Source organism: Trematomus bernacchii, unplaced genomic scaffold, assembly GCF_902827165.1.
Source record: "Trematomus bernacchii unplaced genomic scaffold, fTreBer1.1, whole genome shotgun sequence".
Classification (NCBI taxonomy): Eukaryota; Metazoa; Chordata; class Actinopteri; order Perciformes; family Nototheniidae; genus Trematomus; species Trematomus bernacchii.
Window position 1 is genome coordinate 1,447,964 of NW_022987370.1, and position 24,597 is coordinate 1,472,560.

Here is a 24,597-nt window from a genome sequence, read left to right on the forward strand (position 1 = left end):
ACGGCATATACTGCCACCCGAAGTCCCCGGCCGGAAGTCCCCGGAGTTGGGGACTGGTTTCAGTAGAAGCTGCTGGGACTCCCAGCAGCTTCTACTGAAGCCTTCCGAGTAAATCGTCAGAACGCCGACACCTCCTCATCACTCCACCGCTCCCATGTTTTTTTTTGTGTTGCCAAAAGTTATTCTCTCTCCATTGGTGCGTGGGGCTAATGCTAATGCTAATAATGCTAATGCCAGCAAATACAATGGCAGCTTCACAAAACTTGTCAGAGTTTTACGGGGCGTGATTTGCAATTCGCCCAGCCAATCGAAATTGGTACTTTTTTCTCCCCAGGATAGTCCCACCTCTCTAGCAGGCACTAAAAATGGGGGTAAAAGTTCTCGGAACTAAGTTCTCTTTTTGGTGTGAACGCAAAATTCCAGGCACTAACGGAACTAAACGGGAAAAGTACGGGGAAAAGTACTCCGGTGTGAACGCGCCTAATCCTGCCGTCGTCTCTAGTGTCATGATGAGGTTCAGGTAAAGCACGGTTAATGTATTATATTATTGACTCAATAATATAATACATGACTCTTGACATGAGAGTAGGCAATCTAGGCATATTAACAAAAGTAATTAAACATACTTATCACAGCGAGGGTGTACTGAGATTATAATTTTGTTTTCTTCATTTCTTTCATTTTTTGCTAGGGTGGCTCCGCTTATGTCGCGTAATGGGTCGGGCCGACTCTGAGAATAATAACAAATGGGGTATAAATAGGTTTAAAATATAAAAACAAAGTGTGAAACAGTTTAATATGTAGTAAAACTGCATCTTAGTTTTATTTCCATCACCTTTTGACATTGCAAGAGGAACCAGTCGTGCAAGCTTTAATCAAAAGTTTGTTTTCCTAACTTTACTTTTCTTGAGGTCAATGATTACTTGTTCCATTTCTTATCTTCACTTATGTGTGTGCTCTGCTGCCTTATCAACGTGTAATGCTAACATGTTAGTGCATTTGTATAAAGGAGGATGCAAAGCTGTGTGTAGGCACTCAAGTCTTTGGAGTCATAAGGTGAGTTTACTGCACTTTATGGCTGCTGCAGTATTTCAGTTTCAGTGTTTCTGTGAAGTGATTTTTTGATGAAATAACCTCCTTTTCTTGCAGTTGATAGCCAAACCGTGAAAATGCAGCGTGCCTTTGTTCTGTGTGCCGTGGTGGCGCTGTCCGAGTGCCTCTTCCAGTAAGTCCTTCCTTTCTAAAATATATACCTGTATCTCGAAAGAAAATATTATTTTAAGTAAAGGCAGCTCGGTCCATGTCTTTTTGTAAAATACTGACATGGGTAGTGTCCAGAGGTGGGAAGTAACTAAGTACATTTACTCAAGTACTGCACTTAAGTACAATTTGTACTCCACTACAGTTCAGAGGTAAATGGTGTACTTCTACTCCACTACATGTATTTAATACTTTAGTTACTTCACAGATTTGGATGAATGATGTGAAATATAATCAAGTGTTAAATCAGACTTTAGTTCCACCTGGAGTAAATTCACAAGCTACCCTGCAGTATACAAAGTCATTCAAACTAGCTGCACCTTTACCAGCTTTGAGAACACTTTCATGATCAATCATTATAAAACATATCATATATATTATTCTGAAATGGACCAATCTGCACAATGACTACTTTTGCTGTCGCTACTTTCACTATATTTTGATGATAATACTTTTATACTTTTACTTGAGGAATATTTTGAATGCAGGACTTTTACTGTAACAGAGTATTCCTACACTCTGGTACTTCTACTTTTACTCAAGTACAAGATCTGAGTACTTCTCCCACCTCTGGTAGTGGCGTAGCAACAATAAGAACAGAGAAGCAGGACTTAAAGGTCCCATGTCATGCTTTTCTGGTTATTACCCGTCCCCTTGTGTGTTATGAAGGTTTCTCTGCATGTAAACGGTCTGCAGAGTCAAAAACCCTCAAAGTACACCCTAAAACTCTAACACAGAAAAGACCTGTCTATGCTGCCCCAGAACGCCTCGTTGGAGATTTTTCTTTTTCCATTGTTTGCTTCCTGGGTACAGTGACGTGTGAACACCCAAATCAACAACAAATGACCGGATTGGCCCAAATGGACCAATCCGCTGTGCACCTCACACGCCAGGATCCCTTGGCTAACTAACAGGGAGTCCCCATTGACTTGCATAGAGCTCCCTGAACGCTGGTAATAGATGAGTTGGGATCGTGGAGAAATGCTCTCTGCAGACCCATTCTCACAGCGTTATAAACAGGGGTGCACATAACTTTCTCAGTGAGGTACTCAGATGAGTACCTGGAGTCAGTGTTTGGTACTCCAACTTCTGGCTCCACTCAAAGTTATTTGATGAAGCCCTCTGTATCGCGAACGTCAACGGGGGGGGGTGCTAGTGGAGTACTTCAGGAAAGTCGACGGGGGGGGGGGGGGCTAGTGGAGTACTTCGTGACCACAGAGCGTGAACGTTGTGATCAGCTGTTTTAGCGCAGTTCTCCAGTGAAGGGGGGGGAGTCTCCCTCCGCAGCCGGTTGGCGTAGTTTTGGCACAATTCCGTTGTACAGACCGACGTTAACAGCAGCCCTGTCTGTGCACACGGAGACCGACTCTGTCGTCCGGTGATCTAACCGCCTTCTGGAAAAGCTTCACAAGTACGTCGGTACGCAAATGCGCTTTGTGACACAAGTGACGGTACGCATTTCAGATTGTTGCCGCGCATGCGTACCTGCGTACCAGTTATGTGCACCCCTGGTTATAAACCTTTTTCTTACTCAATATCAAGCCACCCTTATTGTTTTTACTTCGGCTGTGAGTGTTTGTGTGTGCTCAGGATGAGTTTAGCTTGTTCTCGCTGTATTGCCGACCCGGAAACCTGTCCGCTCCTCGCAGCAGCTCGCAGCAAGGAGCCTCGCAACGTCCCGACCAATCAGAGCACACTGGGCTCACAGGGAGGGGGGGGCAGGAGCTCCAACAAGCCGTTTAGGCAACACAGTCTCACTCCCTGATAGTCCATTAGCGACGCTTGGTCAGGGTCCTATGGTGTGCAGTTGGGACGCGCCGAGTCTCCTTCAGCTTCATAAACGGACGCAAAGAGCTTTCAACTGATTGCAATGTATTCCCATCGGCGGCGGTATTTGACGCTCAGGGAAGCACCGCATCGGTCCATGTCGGCGGCAATTAAAGGCAATGTGAGCGTCCATTCCCATTGGATAACGGAGGATTTTACACCCGGAAGTAAGTATTCTCCTTACTGTCGATTGATTTTACAGTGATATCTGCACTACTCATCAACTTAAAAACACCAGATTATCCTTGTTAATTACACAACATTGATTGGTTTAAATTCTGTACAATGCTTTTGTGTTTTTCCCCTTCGATTCGGAGAAACAATTATTTTTTCGGAGTTTAGGATGGCAGAAGACACTACACTACCCAGAATCCTCAGCTATCGTTTGGGACTACACCATGTGCTTTGCTTGACAAACCCATGGATGTATAATAAGAACTGGATACAGCGTGGGAGGCGGGGCCTCATTCATTCCTTTAAGAGCTGCTCATTGGCGCATGAAGATAAAATGGCCCAACTTTTGAGAGAGCGAAACGTCACAGATTACCCGTCATGCCTGAGAAGTACCCGTATGTGCGCTCATAGAGCATGCGCAACTTCAACCACGCCCCCCAAAATGCTCGTTCACATTAAGCACGTCAATTTGTACACATAACAGCACCGCACGTTCATGACAGCATGGTACTGGATTGTTATATGATGGATTTTGATATTAACGAGGCGGCAGTTAGCAGCTAGCGGCTAGCAAGTAATTATGCTAATTTACACATCAATCGTTATGTACTTTTATATTACGCTGATGTAACAGGATCTAGTGATATCCAAGCAACAGAGCTTAATTTAGCATGATACTTGTGTGGGTTGTAGCCTACATGAAACCACTTGGTAATATATACAAATATATGTATTTTGAGTTATGATCAATTGTGAGTTAAATCTTTATCTAAAAAGTAAAGCTGATGATGGATTACTGTGGTGGAGTTAAAATAACGATAGCCTATTTATTTTTGAAATGTGATGGAGTAAAAGGATAGTAACTGTGATTATTCATGTTAAGTAGCCCACAAGTAACTAAAACGTATAATACTTGAAGTAAAGGTGTAACATGTTTCCATAAATACCAATATCACACACTACAACAGAGACTATAACACCCCTTGTTGTTGAATACCAACCATGTGCAATATATCTTTAATTACATTTTCGTAGAGCTTTGACCTTTTCAGCTGAATAAATATTATAACTCTAGATGGTTTGGTTCAGCATTGCCAGCTTCACTGTTGAGCTTTATGTTGTGCCTTCTCCTGTCCTGTGCTCTGAAATCAAAATGTGGATAAGCATAAAACAACACTAAAATAAACACTACAATACAACTTGTTATTTGTTTTTTGACAACAAAGGTTGTTCCTTTGTGTGTATAAATATACAACATACAGGCTACATACAAAACACAGGCTATACATATATATATATATATATATACATATATATATACACATATATATACATATATATATATATACATATACATATATATATACATATACATATATATATATATATATACATATACATATATATATATATACATATACATATATATATATATATATAGACATATACATATATATATATATACATATATATATACATATATACATATACATATATATATATACAGTGCAATAAGCTTCTTAATGCAATAAGAAGCTACAGGGACGTTAATCTACGTCGGTAATATTAACTTTATTTAATACAATATTTACGGTACAAGATTTACATCATACAGCCCATGTAGTATAATATTTTACAAATGATGAATTACAGCAAACATGTGCAATATATCCATTATTACAGCTCCGTGGGCTGGCAGTAAGGCGATATGGGTCCGTTCTTATTGTGCATCCATGGGTAAAGGTAAAACTTTAGTTTTAGTACTGAACACGTAACATAAACGTGCCGGGCGGCGCGGTCCTGTGGGTTAGATGCGCGTTCATAATGCAGAGGAAAATAACTCTCAGAATAACGTTATTAGCACATTTTACAACTTGAGGACCGAATGTTTTTAATCAGGGCTATACAAACGTTCATACTGTGTAGTTTATTTAGTTTAAAAAAAGATTATCCAACGATTTACAGACGTCTCTTTCCCAATGTTAGTCAATGGGAAAAAGTGTTTCCGGGCCCAGCAACCTAACGGAAGTGTAGTACCGCCGTTTGGCCACAACGAATATTTTCCTCAGAGTCCGGCGCACTTCCTGGGGGCTTGGACAAACCCATTAAATATTACACATCTGTCGTAGTTCTTTATTTATCTACAGAGATCGGGCCTCAGAATAGACCGGAAACTATTCTTTTGCCGTTCTGTTTTAATTTCACAATAAAGTTAGTAGTAATATAAAATTATATCTAGAATAAAACAGTTTAGTGCCGGATGCACAAAGATATGAATAGGAGGATGTGCAAAACAGAACAACTAATTAGGCTTTATTTAAACATTAAATAATACTTTAGGTTAAGGTCTTTTTTTAAATACATGTAAGCAAAAAGCGTTGGGGGTATCTACAGATAAATATTAAGCCTGACAAAGTACTTAAAGTCTAATATATTGCATGGTTTGTTTTGGGACTTGACAATCAACTTTCCTGCAATGTTAACTATGTTGAAGCACTTATTTTAACCGATATTATACATATTTATTATACTCTTATAAGATGTATGTAGATAGAATAAGAAATGTGCAGAATATGACAGTTTAATGGTGGAGGTACACACATATTGATAGATGTCTTGTTGAGGAACCTGTGACCCAAGTTTTTCATCATTGCATACTGTAACTACACCGTAAAACAGGACACGTTCGAGTCCTGTTTTGGATAGTGTGCCGTCGATGGGTTTCATTCCATTTCAAAGTGCTGTTTGATGCTCGGCGTAAACTTTGCGCACTGCAACTTCAACATCCAATCACAGAGCTTGAGGACTAATCACGGGGTTTGTCAAGCAAAGCACATGGTGTAGTCCCAAACGATAGCTGAGGATTCTGGGTAGTGTAGTGTCTTCTGCCATCCTAAACTCCGAAAAAATATTTGTTTCTCCGAATCGAAGGGGAAAAATACAAAAGCATTGTACACAATTTAAACCAATCAATGTTGTGTAATTAACAAGGATAATCTGGTGTTTTTGAGTTGATGAGTAGTGCAGATATCACTGTCAAATCAATCGACAGTAAGGAGAATACTTACTTCCGGGTGTAAAATCCTCCGTTATCCAATGGGAATGGACGCTCACATTGCCTTTAACTGCCGCCGACATGGACCGATGCGGTGCTTCCCTGAGCGTCAAATACCGCCGCCGATGGGAATACATTGCAATCAGTTGAAAGCTCTTTGCGTCCGTTTATGAAGCTGAAGGAGACTCGGCGCGTCCCAACTGCACGCCATAGGACCCTGACCAAGCGTCGCTATTGGACTATCAGGGAGTGAGACTGTGTTGGTTTAGGACAGAGAGTGAATACACATACTGTACTATACAGAGATGCTATATGAGAAACCAATGTGATTTTGGAAAATTGCACTATTGAAATCTAGCTTAAAAATTAAACGGGAAACACGAAAACCAACGTAATCCCATCAATGGCAGTCTCCGTTTAGTTTTTCCAATATCTAGATTACAAGATTAATATTGGCAGTCCATTAAATTCAATTGAAAACAAGAAGTCAAGATTGTTAGCGTTGACGATGAAGGAAACATGCAAAAACCTTGTAGAAAACAAAATGAAAGTGTCTCCAGTTGGTGCATTGCAGGGTTCATGTATATCGACTTCTTGCACAATTTGTATTTTTGTATTTGATCATATATGTTGCATGGTTGGAGGAGCTCAGGTCAGAAGAATTTCATTGCCATTTCTACACTGTAGCTTTGTGCATATGATAATAAAACCTGTCATAGAAAACCAAATGAAAGTGTCTCCCCTTGGTTTTTCACAGCCTTCCTCTGGAGAAGGGTATGACAGCGAGGGAGATCCTGGAAGAGCAAGGTCTTTGGGAGGAATACCGTCCCAAATACCCGTACAACCCCATGGCCAAGTATGCCGATAAATTAGCTGTCGGCATCGAGTCCATGACCAACGACGCTGATGTGAGTAACAGCTGCTGAAGATTTAAAGGTCACCTATTATGTAGACAAAATCCACTTTTTCCTGTCTTTTCTATCAACATGTGTCCCCTCTGTGTAAAGAGATTCTGAAAGTTTCAGGATAAAAGATTTGCACATTTTTTGTCCTGATCTAAAAACCTGTCTGAAAATGAGCTGATCAGATTTTGGCCACTTTATGATGTCATAACGATGTTTTGGCTTGTGTAACCATTAGCCAATCAGCAACCAAGGTAACCCCCCCCCCCACCTTATTACCTGAATCTCCTCCTAGAGCACCATTGAGTTCTTTTTAACCAAATATCTCTCAGAGGGGCGTGGGGAGGGGCTCCTTATTTTCATCTAAAGTAACAGACAGAGAATCAGCACTTTGGAAACAGGGCTGAAACAGAGGGGATTATGGGATGCTGCAATGATCTGTCTGGTGTTCCAGCCAATCAGAGACAGGCTCTGGATATATCTGAGACCTGTGATATATTGATGAAAAACAGGATAATAGGGGACCTTTAACAGATTAACTTTGATAAAGAAAGCTAAGGTTCCCATTGTGTCTTCTTCCTCTCCAGCTGGCTTACTCTGGCATCATCTCCATCGGGACCCCTCCTCAAACCTTCAGGGTCATCTTCGACACCGGATCCTCCAACCTGTGGATTCCCTCCATTTACTGCAACAGCATCGCCTGCAGTACGTAAAACTCTTCATGCATTTATTAGCGTCTATGAAAGGTAATAACAGGATCCGATGCATCTCAGATGAGCAACAAGGTCCCTGAGGAAACAAGGGGTTCTTTTAACATGATAAATATTGAAATGAGGAAGGACCAGATCACACCTAAATCCAATAAGTAAGGAAGGATGGATCTGATAGTCTTTAAAGATGTGGTAGTAGAGATTATGATTGTGATTAGGCATCCAGAGCGAGTTGTTAGGGTTAGGGTTTAGCCCTAGATCCCGTCATTTTACAACTTTAATGTCAGAGAAAATCCATGTTTTTTCGTGTTATTATACAGCCCTTATCTCTGATGTTCTGAGGAAGTTTTTGTTAGGTGGTTTAAAAGTTTAGATTGCAGATCATAGGTTAATATTGGCAGTCCATTAAACTAGATTGAAAACAAGAGGCTGTTAAGAGTTACTTTTCAATTATGCCATTTGCTTTACTTATAAATATACACTTTATCAGACAAGCATTGTAACATGTTTGTCCAACATCTGTTCTTTATAGACAACCACAACAAGTTTAACCCCGGCAACAGCAGCACTTTCAGAAACAACGGCCATTCTCTCAGCATCCAGTACGGCACCGGCAGCATGACCGGATTCCTGGGATACGACACTGTGACCGTAAGAAATTTAAAGAAATTACTAACACTATGTATTTGAAAATGTAAAATGAGTTCACAGTTCACATGTTTAACGATGAAGGTAAACTGAATTTCTGTTGGGCTGAAGTGTCCTATTTATGTGTGTTGCACAACCTTTTTTACTTGATTAGCAGAGGTGGGAAGCAGTGGAGTACAAATACTTACTGTACTTACAGTAAGTACATATTTCTGGTATCAGTACTTTACTCCACTACTTATTTTTCTGACAACTTTTTACTTTTACATCTTACATTTTGAACCCAAATACCTGTACTTTCTACTTCTTACATTTTGAACACAAATACCTGTACTTTCTACTTCTTACATGTTGAACCCAAATACCTGTACTTTCTACTTCTTACATGTTGAACACAAATACCTGTACTTTCTACTTCTTACATGTTGAACACAAATACCTGTATTTTCTACTTCTTACATGTTGAACACAAATACCTGTACTTTCTACTTCTTACATGTTGAACACAAATACCTGTACTTTCTACTTCTCACATTTCCCAAACAGGCTGGTTCCTTTAGTTTGAATGTGTGTTTGGTGGCGTGATCATTATTATTTAGAGTCATTGCGTGCCTATTGATTTGAACACGATCCGTGTATCCATCATTTCCTGGTCTTCTCTAAAGAAGAGGGACCAATGAAAACGTTGTCATGTTGCCGTTGTTCAGCATGGAAACATTCATTAGCTAACAATGACATTATTGTTCTATTAATATAAAGGGAGGTCAGGTACTCTTTAAAACAGCTGCTAGTTATGGGTACTTTTTACTGAAGTACATTTCAAAGCCCTCTTTACTTTTACTTGAGTAAAGAAGTTTAGTCAGTACTTCTACTTTTACCAGAGTATTTTTAAACAGGAGTATCTGTACTTCTACTTGAGTAAAGGATGTGTGTACTTTTGCCATCTCTGTTGATTGGCAAAAATCAAATGATCCCGTCGTAGTTTGAGAGTGTTTTTAATCCCTGTGTTCTGTGTTTCTCAGGTGGGTGGTCTCGCTGTGAAGAACCAGATCATCGGCCTGAGTCAGTCTGAAGCTGACTTCTTGCAGTACATGCACGCTGACGGAATCCTCGGCCTGGCGTACCCTCGCCTGGCTGAATCCGGCGCTACACCCGTCTTCGACAACATGATGATGGAGAATCTGGTCAACCACGATATGTTCTCCTTCTACCTGAGCTCGTAAGCACAGAAATAACTTTGCAGTATTCAAATCAAGAGGACTAATGCAGGAATTAATCCTAATACCATTGAATAAATCAGCTTTTTACCTCTTCTTGTTCCCTCGTCTTGAAGTAAATAGTTTTTTTTAAGGTTTTTTGGTAGTTGGCTTGGTTGAAAATAAGGTCTGCACAAGCTGAACAGATTCTCACGATTTGTTCTACGACATAAAATACACCAGTTAATACCCCACTGGTGGATTTAAAAATGGCGTTTGCTAACAAGTGTCTAAATGAGACGACTAAACGTTATCACACCCAACATTAGCCAACGTTAGCTTATCGATATAGCCTTACATTAGCTTTTGTCTTCATAAAGTGTTGGAAGTAAATGTTTTTTTTAATTTGTTTTGGTTGTTTGCTTGAAAATAAGGTCTGCACAAGCTGAAGAGATTTTCACGATTTGTTCTACGACATACAATACAACCCACTGGTGGATTTAAAAATGGCGTTTGCTAACAAGTGACTAAATAAGACGACTAAACTTCATCACACCCAACATTAGAAAACGTTAGCTTATCGATATAGCCTTACATTAGCTGTTGCCTTCATACAGTGTTGTTAATATGTGGAGGTTATCTATCAAAATAAGTCATCATCATGAACATCTATTTGTCTCAGATCCTATTTTCTGCAATATTCCAAAATCCCATTGGCTTTTTATTGCTAACTTGCGATGCTAACTTCCAAGTCGGCTTACAAAAAGACTGAAACTGCAGGTGATTTATAGACAGTTTTTCAGTAAGTTCTCCCTTGTCTTTGCAGTGACTCTCAGAAAGGCAGTGTGTTGACCTTTGGTGGCGTTGACCCTAACCATTATTCTGGTTCCATCTCCTGGATCCCCCTCTCCCACGAGCTGTACTGGCAGATCACAGTGGACAGGTAAAGAACCACAAACGCAGCATCACAAATCCTCCAGAAATCTCTAAAAACCAAAGTAATGCTGTAAGGAAAAGTGTTCTGAAGCATGCTGTTCTGTTTCTCTTTCAGTATTACTGTCAATGGTGAGGTTGTGGCCTGTAATGGCGGCTGCCAGGCTATCATTGACACCGGTACTTCTCTGATTATTGGACCTCAGTGCAACAACATCAACAGCAAAGTGGGAGCTACCGACAACAACGGAGACGTAAGTGCCCAAATGTTAAAGGATATTCCCGCAGCTTCTTGTTGTTGAAAGAACGGTACAAAAAAACATGTAACTCTTTCCTCCATTTTTCTTTTGCTTCAGTACATGGTCAACTGCGACAGCATTGCCCAATTGCCTGATGTGACCTTCCACATCAACGGAGAGACCTTCACCATCCCAAGCTCTGGCTACGTCCGCGGGGTAAGATTTTCTGCTTGCCTGCCAGACACTTTACCATAGTGATGCAGGAATGAGTCCTAAAACCCAGAAATGCCGACTAATTTCTGGATTTTAGGACTAATTTCTGCACCACTATCCTCCCTCGTCTCAAAGTAAATGGTGTTTTGAACGTGTCTCACAGTCACACAGAAAGATTTTAAAAGCATGTTTTGAACGTGTCTCACAGTCACACAGAACGATTTTAAAAGCAATGTATTTCTATTGGTAGTATGTTCACGTCTTTTTGTCCAGTCGGGTGTTGGAAGACCAGAAGCTGTGTGGTTCATAAAAACATTTTCTTACTCAATATCTTACCCTAACCCCTAGATTCCACCGGGTCCGTCTGCGGCGCGTTACGGGCGCGTTACGGCTGCGCCGCGGTGCTCACGGCGATCGCGGCCACTCTAGTCAATGGGTGTTATTCCACCACACGCGGCGCGTTACGGCTCAGACGCGTCCCAGAAGCGGCTCGGCGCAGGGCTCCTCTAAAATTAGGATCGAATCCTATTTTTGTCGCGGCGCAGCCGTAACGTAAGGTCGGGCAGGCAGGAAGTGGAACTTTCAGAGCATATATAGCATATATATATAGATATATACACACACACAAACTAATTTTGCAGACCCTATCCCTCCGTAGTCTTTCAAGTAGGAGAAATGCCAGCGTTCTCCTCCGGTTTACAGGCACTGTGTAAATTATATGTATAGAATAATTATGATGATGAATGCATTTTTTTACCACTAAAATACAGCAACACATCTTTGATTCATGTCGTTTATAACTGGAATATTACAGTTATTATTAACTTTGTCTGTACAAAGTAGCCTGTCCAGGAAATATGCCCAAATCAACAAAAACTGCGAGCCGGCAGGCAAGACGCTCCGCTTCTGAAATGCTTCTGAAACGCGCCTGGTAGGGTATGACGCCGGAGGAGGCCGGACCAAAACCGCAACGCGGCGCAGACGGACCCGGTGGAATCTAGGGGTAAGCCTAACCCCTAGATTCCACCGGGTCCGTCTGCGGCGCGTTACGGACGCGTTACGGACGCGTTACGGACGCGTTACGGACGCGTTACGGCTGCGCCGCGGTGCTCAAGGTGATCGCGGCCACTCTAGTCAATGGGTGCTATTCCACCACACGCGGCGCGTTACGGCTCAGACGCGTCCCAGAAGCGTCCCAGAAGCGGCTCGGCGCAGGGCTTTTCTAAAATTAGGATCGAATCCTATTTTTGTCGCGGCGCAGCCGTAACGTAAGGTCGGGCAGGCAGGAAGTGGAACGTTCAGAGCTATATAGACCTATATATATACACACACACAAACTAATTTTGCAGACCCTATCCCTCCGTAGTCTTTCAAGTAGGAGGAGAAATGCCAGCGTTCTCCTCCGGTTTACAGGCACTGTGTAAATTATATATATAGAATAATTATGATGATGAATGCATTTTTTTTACCACTAAAATATAGCAACACATCTTTGATTCATGTCGTTTATAACTGGAATATTACAGTTATTATTAACTTTGTCTGTACAAAGTAGCCTGTCCAGGAAATATGCCCAAATCAACAAAAACTGCGAGCCGGCAGGCAAGACTCTCCGCTTCTGAAATGCTTCTGAAACGCGCCTGGTAGGGTATGACGCCGGAGGAGGCCGGACCAAAACCGCGGCGCAGCCGTAACGCGGCGCAGACGGACCCGGTGGAATCTAGGGGTAACCCTAACCCTTTTATTTTAAATTGTATAATGTCGGAGTTTTTTTGCCGTATGCGAGGAAAATAAATGTGTCTCAGAGCCTCAGAATACTGAAATCTGTATATATATTTTTTTCCTTCTAATTTGTTATTATTTGGTGCAGGCACGAAACATACTACCAATAGAAATACATTGCTTCTAAAATCGTTTTGTGTCAGAATACTGAAATATGTATTTTTTTAAATCTCTTTTTCCTTCTAATTTGTTATTATTTACATTGCTTTTAAAATCGTTCTTTGTGACTCGAAAAAAATGCGAAAATCATGTTGGTGAACACGAATCAATAGATTCATTTTGTGACTATAACACGAAATGCCGTGAGACTGTGTTGGTGGTTAACACAAGATGAAGAGATTTTTATTTTAAGACATAAAATACGTCCTAAATTGTGGATGCTAACAAGTGTCTAAATGAGACGACTAACGGCCCGTCCACACAGCGGCGTGCGTTGAAGCTTGCCGGCGGGGGGGGCTGAAACTCGACCAACAACCAATCACATGAATCTCCCGCCTCGGACACACAAGCTCGCGGTTTGATTGGCTAGAGCTTGTACTGGCATATGATTTGATTGGCTGACGCTTCCGCCGAAGCTTCAAAAGTTGAACATTGCTCAACTTTTGCAGCGAGCAACGCAATGCAGTTCGGCGAAGCGTGACGTCACCCCATTCAAAGTGGATGGGCAGAAGCGTTGAAGCTTCAACGCACGGCGCTGTGTGGACGGGCCGTAAACGTCATCACGTCCACCATTGTGAAGTCATGTGACCGTGCTGTAGTTCCTTTATAGCCCCAACATTAGCCACCTTTAGCTTATCGGTGGTGATGTGAAGTCATGTGACCGTGCTGTAGTTTATCTAATGGAAAGAAACCATTGGCTTTTTGTTGAGGGAACCAGGGAGATGCTAGTTTCTAGGTTGGCATACAGAAATACATCCTCCCTGCACTATTTTGTCCCCCTCCATCTGAAACTCTTCTCTTTCCACAGTCTCAGGCCAATGGCTGCCGTACTGGTTTCGTTAACGGAGGAGGCAACCTGTGGATCCTGGGCGATGTCTTCGTCAGACAGTACTATGCCATCTTCAACAGAGCCCAGAACATGGTGGGTCTGGCCACGGCTAGATGAGAAACCTGGAGTCACTCCTACCAACATCTTTAAATCAATCACATGTACATCTCAGTTAGTGTTAATTTCGTTGACTAAAACTATGACGAAATATGTTCGTCAACAACCTTTTTTTCCATGACTAAAACGAGACGATGACTAGACGGCACCGACGGCAGTAAACAATAACTGTAACGAAATCAACATGCAATATCGTTGACGAAAAGTGACGAGACGAAAATGTAGTTTACTAAATAAAAACTATGGCAAAAAAAATGAGGAGACGAAATATTATCAAAGATAACGTTACATCTCTGATAGTCAGTTTTTCTCCCAGCAGTTCCATTTCCGGTGCTGCGGCTGGGCAGCAGCTGTGTGTCTGTGCTGCGCGCGGCGGCACATTTGCATACCTGCCAACCCTACCGATTTGGGCGGTAGTCTACCGGTTTTGACATGTTTCTACCGCCTACCGACTTAGCTGGCTTTCCCTACCGATGTTCAATCTTCCCAAACTATAACAAATACAAATGACACTACATAGACACTGGACTCGACTTTTGGCGGACACCGTTTGCAGCGTGTCTGTGATCCCATCATACAAACAGTCCTCTGTGTTTCTGAAAGAATGAAACAATGTGCAGAGGAAAGGCAGCGTTACCCCCGGGGCTGATGGGTAATCACTCCCAAATGAGTTAGGGGAACAGAGACGAGGCATTTGAGTCCTGCAGGGTTTCCCCGTTAATATCAGTGTCTCGAAAACACATGTTGGCGACTGAAAGACATCCAGTGTTTGGTCTTTTCCTGAAGCATCCTTCACCTACAGTGTCTCAACTGAAAGAGGACCACAAACAAACACATAATATAATACCATTTTGAGATTTTGGGATATTTATCTCCCATTCTTTCACTTTTTCTGACATTTTCAACACCAAACATGTCGTTAATGTCTCTGTTTAGTGAACTACAGCAATCTGAAAGCCTGTACATTATTTATATCACACTTTATCAGTAGAAAAATGCAGGAAATTACTTTTTTAATGCAGTATTTTCTGATTTATGGCACAACACAAAGATATTTCGCTCTGTGCAAACCTTTGACTCTAATATGTCAACAACATGAAACAAGATATGAACCTGGCTTTATCCAATGTTCACACAAGAGTTCTACATCCTGACACATCCTTCATCTACTGTCTCAACTGAAAGAGGACCAGAAACACATTAAAAATATAATAAAATGTGGAGACATTTTCGGGCATTTTACAGACCAAAAATGTCGTTGATGTCACTGTTTACCAAACTACCACTTTTACTGAAAAATGCATAAAATTATGCAATATATGTTAAATACATGGTTTATACTTGTAATTACTGGGGTTCCATTTCTTCTGATTACCTCATTTGGGCGTGCACATTTGCCGCGCGCAAACCTACCTCTTTTGGATTTGGAAAGGTTGACATGTATGCATTTGAATTACACCGGGCAGCACTGTTCATAGCACACTATGAACAGTCGGGAAGACTCGGATCCAACTAACCTTATTTAACAGAAAATAAAATGGCAACAACAGGGCTTGGGAGCAGTGGTCGCGTTAACCGAATATCCCCCCCCTGTCAGCGCGAGTGAGTGATGAGTTTTGTACAGACCCGACGGGTAATAATGGATTATGACGGAGATGTTACGATCCTGTCCGTCAAAATGACTGACAACGAAAAAGTCTAACGCCACCAGTGCCTGGGAGAAAGAAACGAGGCGATATTTGCATTTTTGCTACAATGAGGCAGAGAAAAAAAGCGAATGCATTGTTTTATCAGATGGGAAGCAATGTGGCCATAAAAAACCACAAACCTGACCAGATACTCTCTGCAAAGCTGCATTCGTAATCCTTCAACCTGTGTCGTTTATCAAATAAGGATAAGATATAATCTTATTGTGAAATAAGTTTGACTAAAATGACAAATGATTGGTTTTGGCTAGACTAGGCTAGTTTGACTGAAATGTTCTATTTAATCTGATGACTTAAAAAGACTAAAATGTCAACAGTTTTCATTGACAAAAAGTAGACTAAAATAGTTAGTTTACTTTGACTAAAATAAGACTAAAATGCTCAGACTTTTAGTCGACTAAAACTTGACTAAATAAAAACAGGATGAAGGTAACTAAATATGACTAAAACTAAAAAGGACATTTGACACAGGACTAAGACTACGACTAAATAAAAAAATAGCTGACAAAATTAACACTAATCTCAGTGTTGTATAGTAGGATTTACAAAATGCCTGAGTCCGAAATATGATTATATTTCCTCATATCCAATAAAGAGAGTTCAATCTAATTGACTGGTGTTTTTCTAAAATGTACAATAAATAAACATGACACACACTTTTAAGTGAAGACATAGACACATGAATATTTGATGATATGCATTTGATTTTAAGATTATTTAAAGGTATTTTTGCCTTTATTTGACCGATGACAGGGAATAAATGAGGGATGGAAAGAGGTATGACATGCAAATAATTTACTAAGCCTGGAATCAAACTTGGTACAAGAAGCTTAATGTTTGATTAAACAATCACCAATCAGTCAATGAGTCACAAAGATTTAGGTAAAGGTTGACAGTAAAGTTTGAAGCTTAATAAAACCTGTATTTATTAAGAGACTACATCTTGGTTTTGGTCAATAACTTTGTCTGACCAGTGGCGAGCCGTGACTTTTATACCTAGGCCCTCTGACCCCCCCCCCCTTCCCTCGAAAAAAATGAGTTATTACATCGCAGCGTATACTTCAGCGGAATATCAAAACAGCGGTCCGGGGTGCAAAACGCATCAATGCCAGCGACCCTCTACCACACAAAACAACACCATTTATATAAACACCTATCATGACAGGGCACCCACAGCCAAGTAACAATTACAAATGAATTAAGTCGGCACGGCGGCCCACATTGAAAATGACTTACCTTTGATGATCAAATCACTTAAACACAAAGTCCATCCTCCTGTCCTTCTGGATGAAGCACTTGATGGCGGGTCATGCAGCTGATCCTTTGCCACTCCAATTTATCATTGTAACTCAATCTTGAAAATGACTCGGTTAATAATTTAGCAACGGTGTCATCACTATCACTGACATGAGCCATCATGAACGAACGTATGCTAATCATAAATCTATCGATTAGATTTATGATTAGAAAATTATAAAAGTAGGGTAGACATGTGGATATTATCCGGCTGAACAAAACGTGCATTTATCTAACAGGTTCGTTTTCCACAGACCTTATTTCGAGCTATTCCAAAAACCTACGGTATGGAGAAACCCCATTGCTTTTTTGTCGAGGGAACCCGAGCGCAGCTTACTTCCGGGTTTCAGGATGCGTAACTGCACCACTCTATAACACAGTGCTTGAATTGGGCCGGTACTCACCGGTACGCAGTACCGGCACTTCTGATTTTTACCCATGTGGTACCGGCACTTCTTACTGAGTACCGGCAAGGTGCCGGTACTCAGCACTTTACCACTGCACCCCCTCTAATCTCAGATGCACCCTGAGTCATTTTGTTTAAGTACAGTGAGCCTTTCTAAAATAAACAGTAAAGAGACAAACCCACCAGCATTAGGATATACTATGACTTTGAGCCAAATACTTGTTTTTGGGCTGTATAAATAAATTAACTTGAAACAGTTGCTGATTTAGAGTACTGGCACCTTTTTTATTCCAATTCAAGCACTGCTATAACACACATGCATAAACCTCACAGCGAGCGGAACTTGTCATAAAGTCCGCGAAAATAAAGCCCACCCATTTAGAGGGAAGATATGATTGGTCAATTGTACTGTCATTTGACATTACTCTCTCGTTGAGTTACTATAGAGAGGCGAAGTCCCTCCCCTTCCGGTGGGACTCATGGGACCTTATTTCGGAAAAAGTTTGTATTGAAGTCAATGGGGAGAGAAAGATTATCTTTCGATCCCGTTTGAATTGTGCCACAAATTACACATATGATGTTTGTCAATCTTAAAAAATCATTTCCATGTCAAAAAAGTCACAATTTGTCGTAAAACTGTTGAAATATAAGACTATGAAAAATACGCAACTAGAAAGACTACAAATCCCAGAGTCGCCTACGTGATGTCATTAACATTACACATTACACTTGTGTTACTCACCGAAACCTTGTAAAGCCGGTCCTGCATGCTGGCTCTTAGGAACCGACTAACTCCCCTTGTGTGTATGTGCAGCTCTCAACATGCCCAGACTTGGAGGGATTTTCACCTCTTTTAACACTTTTCGCTTCATTCTGAAAGAAAGAGGTGAAATGTGCCAACGTGACGGCCGTCTTGGTGACGTGTGTGAGACCAGAGATGTAGTTCATTGAGCGCTTCACACAAAACAAAGTGTTACTTCACAGTTTTACCACACATTTGTATTTTTTTGACTTGCAAAATTATCTTTTAAATTGACAAACATCATATGTGTAATTCGTGGCACAATTCAAACGGGATCGAAAGATAATCTTTCTCTCCCCATTGACTTCAATACATAATTTTTCTGAAATAAGGTCCCATGGAGCTCCCATGGAGAAGGGGAGGGACTTCGCCACTCTATAGCGGGCCCTCTGTGAATTTACAGCAGGACGACCAATCAGCTTCTATCTTCACATAACTCGCAGAGACGGCTAAAGGAGCTTCTTTCATTTAACCCTTCACATTCAAACAGAAACTGAACAGGCAGATTCAAAGGATTTATTTTTTTGGAAATGTCATTTTAAATACAATCAAATCAAGTAATTTTGGTAAAACTAATGAAAAATATATATTTTTTTTAATGTTTTCAAATATTATTTTTTAGAATATCTTAGGCCCTCAGAGAGGTGTCTGACTGACTCACAATCTTGTAGAGTTGATCTCATTGCCATTCTTAACTGTATTCAAAGTTATACCAAGTCTGTAGCGACATAAAATACAGGCATTAATATCTAGGAAGTGAGATCCAAAGACACACCTAAAACTACCTCTCAGTGCCAAATGTGTCGCCAAAACAACAAACCAAAATGAGTGCATGCTAATGGTATGAGGAAGGACTTAATATTACATTCATCAAACATTCCTCATCTCATCATGCCTACAAAAACCTGTTGGACAACTGCAGATGACCTCTTTTATCACACTGCCATTGTGAGGTGGACACGGCAGCCTTGAGCTTATGATCATATAAGTACTTGGTATACTTCTGCACTTTCACATGTGAGGTTATAACGAACTGAAGGAAAGCTGGGAGTCATCTTGGCAGAGTAAGTTGCATTTCTTTAATCGTTATACGTGTTTTATTTTTTATTTTATGGCAAACAAATCAATGTAAGCTACAAAATAAGAGAGGGGGAAGACGTACTCAGATTTATGACTTAAGTAAAAGTAGAAAGTCCTGAATTCAACATGTTACTAAAGTAGAAGTACATACGTATTATCAGATACATGTACTCAGTAGAGCTCTCTTCACAGTATTTTATTATTATAGAATATCATATTATCCTGGCTTTATAAATACATGTAGGATTTAAATGTTTCAAAGTCGAGCCAATTTACTAACATACTGGGTATATTGGTAGTACAGTACTACATCTTGTCATTTATCATGTGTTTTCATATGTAAAAAGGGTTAAATAAATGTAGAAGTATCCAGTACAGTGTATAAGTAGAGAACCTGGGTAAACGTACTTAGTTACAATTGCAAACACTTGCATTGTTAAGAGATTAAGGGTTGACTTTCAGGTTTCTTTTGTAGAAATAGAGAAGACAATGTCTGCACAAAAAGGCCGAAGTGAAGACAGGAGCTACACTGACTGGATGTCACAACTTCCTCCAGAGCTCCACAATAATCCTCTCCATAATCTGACCATACCAGGTATGAAGCTGCTTACATTGTTTATGCAACATGACAGTGTACAGTACATCAGAATTATGTTGTTATTTTGGAAGAAGAACATTGTTTAAGACATCACCAAGTGAAGTGCATGGTGATTTCTCCTCGCAGAATCAGAAATATAACAGATGTCATTTTTTCTACTCTTTAATCTCTTAAAGGGGCCCTACTCTGCTCATTTTCAGGTTCATAATTGTGTGTTTGTTATTTCCTAGGAAGCCACGACTCGATGAGTTATGACTTGGACCTCAGCTCTGCTATAATAGAACCGGATGGCCTGAAAAAACTGAGCAAAATTTACTTCGCGCGGAAAATACTGTACAAATGGGCGAGGACTCAGGTAAAATGTGGTTCAAACCTGTCTTTGTGTGTTAACAAAATAAAGACAAGAGTGTTTTTTTTACTTTGTTATGGCTTGTGATGCAGGAGGAGAGCATCTTGAAGCAGCTGGATGCAGGAGTTCGGTACTTTGACCTGAGGATCGCTCGAAAGGACAACGACCCCGACCCCAACCGACTTTACTTTTATCACGGACTGTTAACACAAACTGATGTGGAGGTAAGGATGGAAACGTTATACATGACAATAAGAACATTGCCTCTTTTCTGTATGTATACGTCAATACATAGTTAGGAGGACATCAACCCTGGTCAAAGGTGATATCAGGATTGTTACAGCTTCCAAGATATACATTTTGGAGCATCCAATCAAAACGTTTTACCTTTAACATCTACATCTGCCCATGAGATAGTCTCCAGAGTCAGAACAAAACATGCAGAAGCTGCTATGCTCCAAAGATCTGAAATTATCTTCTTCAACATCTGAGGTTTTTCCAAAACGCTGAGTTTTTCTCTTTTTAATTCAAGGCTAAAAACCTTTCTGGTTACCGCATCTTTTCATTTATTGTATCATAGTTCTGCACCTCTTGGAGTATCAATTTTATTTGCAATGATTTTCAACTGGGCCTTAATTGGGTCATGACCGAAAGAACAATATCGGGAATATAAGCAGCCGAAATGTTCCGTTATTGAATTGAATGTGTATTAAAAACGACTATTTCCCCCTGTGACAGACTATCCTCAGGGTGATGAACGACTGGGCAGAGAGGCATCCCAAAGAGATCCTCATCCTCAGTTTCTCCCACTTTAAAGGCTTCGTCAAGCAGTACGAAGATCAGCTGCACTGCCATCTCATCAACTTCATCAAGACGCTGTTTGGAGCCAAACTCTGCAAAAGGGTAAAGTATCCTGAAACTGTGCATTAAAACCACACCTACTGTAAAGTCAGTAGGTAGATAGATAGATAGATAGATAGATAGGTATAGATAGATAGGTATAGATAGGTAGGTAGGTAGGTAGGTAGGTAGGTAGTAGGTCGGTCGGTCGATCGGTCGGTCGGTCGGTCGGTCGGTCGGTCGGTAGATAGATAGATAGATAGATAGATACTTTATTGATCACAATTTGAAAAAAAAAATTCGTCACAGAATTAAGAATTCAAATGAAAATGAAAAATATTATATCCAATATAAACAAAACAATATATAATATTCTGTATATTTAAATAAAAACTCAAAAATACAAAAGGATCCAAAATACTACAGGTATTTTTAAGAAACATAAGTAACATCTGTCATGTGTTCAAACAGTACCCCTTCCCCACCCTGAAGAGCTGCTGGGAAAACGGGACCAACGTCATCATCTCGTATGACTATCCGGCAAATATGCACCAGGAGATATGGGGCAAAATACCTTATTACTATGGCAACAGTATGGACATCACAAAAGTTGAAACCAAACTTTGTTGTGTTCTGGAAAGGGACAGACCCTACCAGTGTGAGTGCTCCATTTTCTTCTGGCTAAATATGTGTTTTTTTATTGGGTTTATTGGCTGCATGCTTTTGGGGGTTCTCCCTTTCCTGTAGTGTGTTCTATAGGTTTTAGTGCATGTAAATGGTCTGCAAAGGCTAAAATCCCAAAGTTCCCTCAAGAGGGAGTTTCTCTACAGGCAGTATGAGACAAATAAAGAGCTTTTTGAACATTAAAGCATGGAGACATGTCACAGTAGAGACACTACATACTGATATACACCTGGACATCAGCAGGAGAGGACTCTTTAAAGTAGAGACACTACATACTGATATACACCTGGACATCAGCAGGAGAGGACTCTTTAAAGTAGAGACACTACATACTGATATACACCTGAACATCAGCAGGAGAGGACTCTTTAAAGTAGAGACACTACATACTGATATACACCTGAACATCAGCAGGAGAGGACTCTTTAAAGTAGAGACACTACATACTGATATACACCTGAACATCAGCAGGAGAGGACTCTTTAAAGTAGAGACACTACATACTGATATACACCTGAACATCAGCAGGAGAGGACTCTTTAAAGTAGAGACACTACATACTGATATACACCTGAACATCAGCAGGAGAGGACTCTTTAAAGTAGAGACACTACATACTGATATACACCTGAACATCAGCAGGAGAGGACTCTTTAAAGTAGAGACACTACATACTGATATACACCTGAACATCAGCAGGAGAGGACTCTTTAAAGTAGAGACACTACATACTGATATACACCTGGACATCAGCAGGAGAGGACTCTTTAAAGTAGAGACACTACATACTGATATACACCTGAACACCAGCAGGAGAGGACTCTTTAAAGTAGAGACACTACATACTGATATACACCTGAACATCAGCAGGAGAGGACTCTTTAAAGTAGAGACACTACATACTGATACTTTATACACCTGAATATCAGCAGGAGAGGACTCTTTAAAGTAGAGACACTACATACTGATACTTTATACACCTGAACATCAGCAGAATAGGGCCCCTTTAATTATATATGTGGTCTATATATACACCCATTATCCTGTGTCTCTATTTCCCAAATAACATATACAGTAGTCAGCCACACAGTGCAAAGTTACTAATCCTTAATCTCCTGCATGATAATTCAAAGATGTTTTAAAATTATATTGTGTACCATGTATAACCCTCAAACCACCTGTATGACCTGCAGGTCTGTTTGTGTGTGGGCTGAACCTCACTCTGCCAGAAGACCACAAAATCCTCAAGTACATCTTCTTCAGGATGTGGGACAACCTGGCCAAAGTCATCGAGAGGAGTCTTCCTCGGCTGCTGCACTGGGTCTCACAGCAGGGGGCCAAAACTCCCATGAACATCGTGGCCTCGGACGTGGTGACTCAGGACGGATTTGTCGCCACCGTCGTCCAGCTAAACACTCGGAAAAATGTGAAAGCATAGGGGAGTGTGATGCATTGTGTCTTCTTTTTAAAGGATCTTTTAAAAAGTTGCACCGTCCCAAATCTTTGCTGCAAAAACATGTCTTAAAATTATATATCTTTTGTATTTTTGTTCACTTCAAATGAGGGAAATGTTAATCCAACTTAAGTCCTGATCAGCACTACAAAACAATCTTAATTATCTGATTTTATTGCTATTTAAATGGAAGCTTGTTTATAAAATACCACTGTTGTCCAGCTCAATACTCAGAAACATGTGATAGTATAGGGGAGTGTGATGCTATGTTTGTAAAATGTAATTTTCTTAAATGTTTTATGTGAGGGAAATTAGCTAAAAACTAAATCTGGCACTGTTACGCTTGACACATTTTAATGTTTTAAGGGTTCATTACTGTGCATTGTGCCTTCCAAATAAACGATTAAATGATAAATGCATTTTGTCTTTTTTTCTTTTTGATATTTGAAAACTGTCCTAAATCTTTGCTGCAAAAAAAATGCCTTAAAATGATATATTATTTGTATTTTTTTCACTTCCAATGAGGGAAATGTTAATCTAACTTGAGTCCTGATCATCACTACAAAATAACATTAATTATCTTGATTTTATTACTATTTAAATAGCAGCTTGTTTATAAAATACCACTGTTGTCTAATGAAATATAATATCACACACGCAATTTACAAAATATATTTTTTCCGTGGTATTTTTATTTTCTTTCACAGTCTGATATCTCAATGAATAAAAACAATATAGCTTTTGAATGTGTTTTTATCTAATGTGCAGAGTCAGATATTCCTGTCGGTATGACTGAATTGTAAATAATTTAAAACTATATATTAATTATGATGCACTTTTTTTATTTTCGTGTGTGCAGGAATCCAGGAAAATAGTATATAGCTGCATTACAGACAAACAGGGACACATCTGGTGTAAAACATACATATTTAAAATGCATAATAACATGTTTTAATGACCAGGGGACATTCAATTGTGCTTTAATGGGGGTGTTTTTGTCGGTAAGGGTCTGAGTGTGTCCATATTTGTCATAGAAACTGTGGTTGAGCTTCCAAAATATAAAATATAAAACATATTCTTGCAAAATGCACTGCAAATATTCAGCAACAATGATTCAAATGTCTCTATCAATCAATGTGTCCCCCCTCAAATACATGCATTATGTAGATTCTTACGATACGATAATACTTTAATGGTCAGATCAAGTCTGAAATGTGACTTGCATCACAGCAGCTACATGTGTAACATAAACAGACAAATATCAGGACACAATACATGAAAAAAACCAAACAAACATTTAACAAAACATCACAAACACTGAGAGGAAACCTGCTCAGTG

The 24,597-nt window shown here is 40.1% G+C and overlaps 2 protein-coding genes across 3 annotated transcripts; both read left to right on the forward strand.

Annotated features, from left to right (window-relative positions):
* The first annotated feature begins 1,020 nt into the window (after positions 1-1,020).
* On the forward strand, positions 1,021-14,059 carry LOC117484397 (pepsin A-like). The gene is made up of 10 exons (XM_034132860.1): positions 1,021-1,056; positions 1,150-1,225; positions 7,074-7,224; positions 7,806-7,923; positions 8,461-8,579; positions 9,599-9,795; positions 10,599-10,715; positions 10,824-10,959; positions 11,062-11,160; positions 13,907-14,059. Exons 2-10 carry the CDS (start codon positions 1,170-1,172, stop codon positions 14,042-14,044), a joined length of 1,131 nt encoding a protein of 376 aa, XP_033988751.1. The 5' UTR covers positions 1,021-1,056; positions 1,150-1,169; the 3' UTR covers positions 14,045-14,059.
* A 5,116-nt stretch (positions 14,060-19,175) lies between these two features.
* LOC117484335 (PI-PLC X domain-containing protein 1-like) lies at positions 19,176-23,670 on the forward strand. Of its 2 annotated transcripts, none has more exons than XM_034132818.1 (7): positions 19,176-19,318; positions 19,797-19,929; positions 20,163-20,287; positions 20,374-20,505; positions 21,020-21,184; positions 21,593-21,779; positions 22,999-23,670. In XM_034132818.1, exons 2-7 carry the CDS (start codon positions 19,824-19,826, stop codon positions 23,241-23,243), a joined length of 960 nt encoding a protein of 319 aa, XP_033988709.1. In that variant the 5' UTR covers positions 19,176-19,318; positions 19,797-19,823; the 3' UTR covers positions 23,244-23,670. The 2 variants fall into 2 exon arrangements, with proteins under 2 accessions (XP_033988709.1, XP_033988706.1); XM_034132815.1 differs by having other exon boundaries at positions 19,810-19,929.
* The last annotated feature ends 927 nt before the right edge of the window (positions 23,671-24,597 follow it).

Excerpts from the sequence above, each read along its gene's own strand:
- LOC117484397 (XM_034132860.1), top strand. The coding sequence starts at position 1,170 with ATGCAGCGTGCCTTTGTTCTGTGTGCCGTGGTGGCGCTGTCCGAGTGC. Across the intron at positions 7,225-7,805 it reads CCATGACCAACGACGCTGAT|CTGGCTTACTCTGGCATCAT; the intron begins GTGAGTAACAGC and ends CTTCCTCTCCAG. Across the intron at positions 9,796-10,598 it reads TTCTCCTTCTACCTGAGCTC|TGACTCTCAGAAAGGCAGTG; the intron begins GTAAGCACAGAA and ends TTGTCTTTGCAG.
- LOC117484335 (XM_034132818.1), top strand. The coding sequence starts at position 19,824 with ATGTCTGCACAAAAAGGCCGAAGTGAAGACAGGAGCTACACTGACTGG. Across the intron at positions 20,506-21,019 it reads TAACACAAACTGATGTGGAG|ACTATCCTCAGGGTGATGAA; the intron begins GTAAGGATGGAA and ends CCCCTGTGACAG. Across the intron at positions 21,780-22,998 it reads AAGGGACAGACCCTACCAGT|GTCTGTTTGTGTGTGGGCTG; the intron begins GTGAGTGCTCCA and ends TATGACCTGCAG.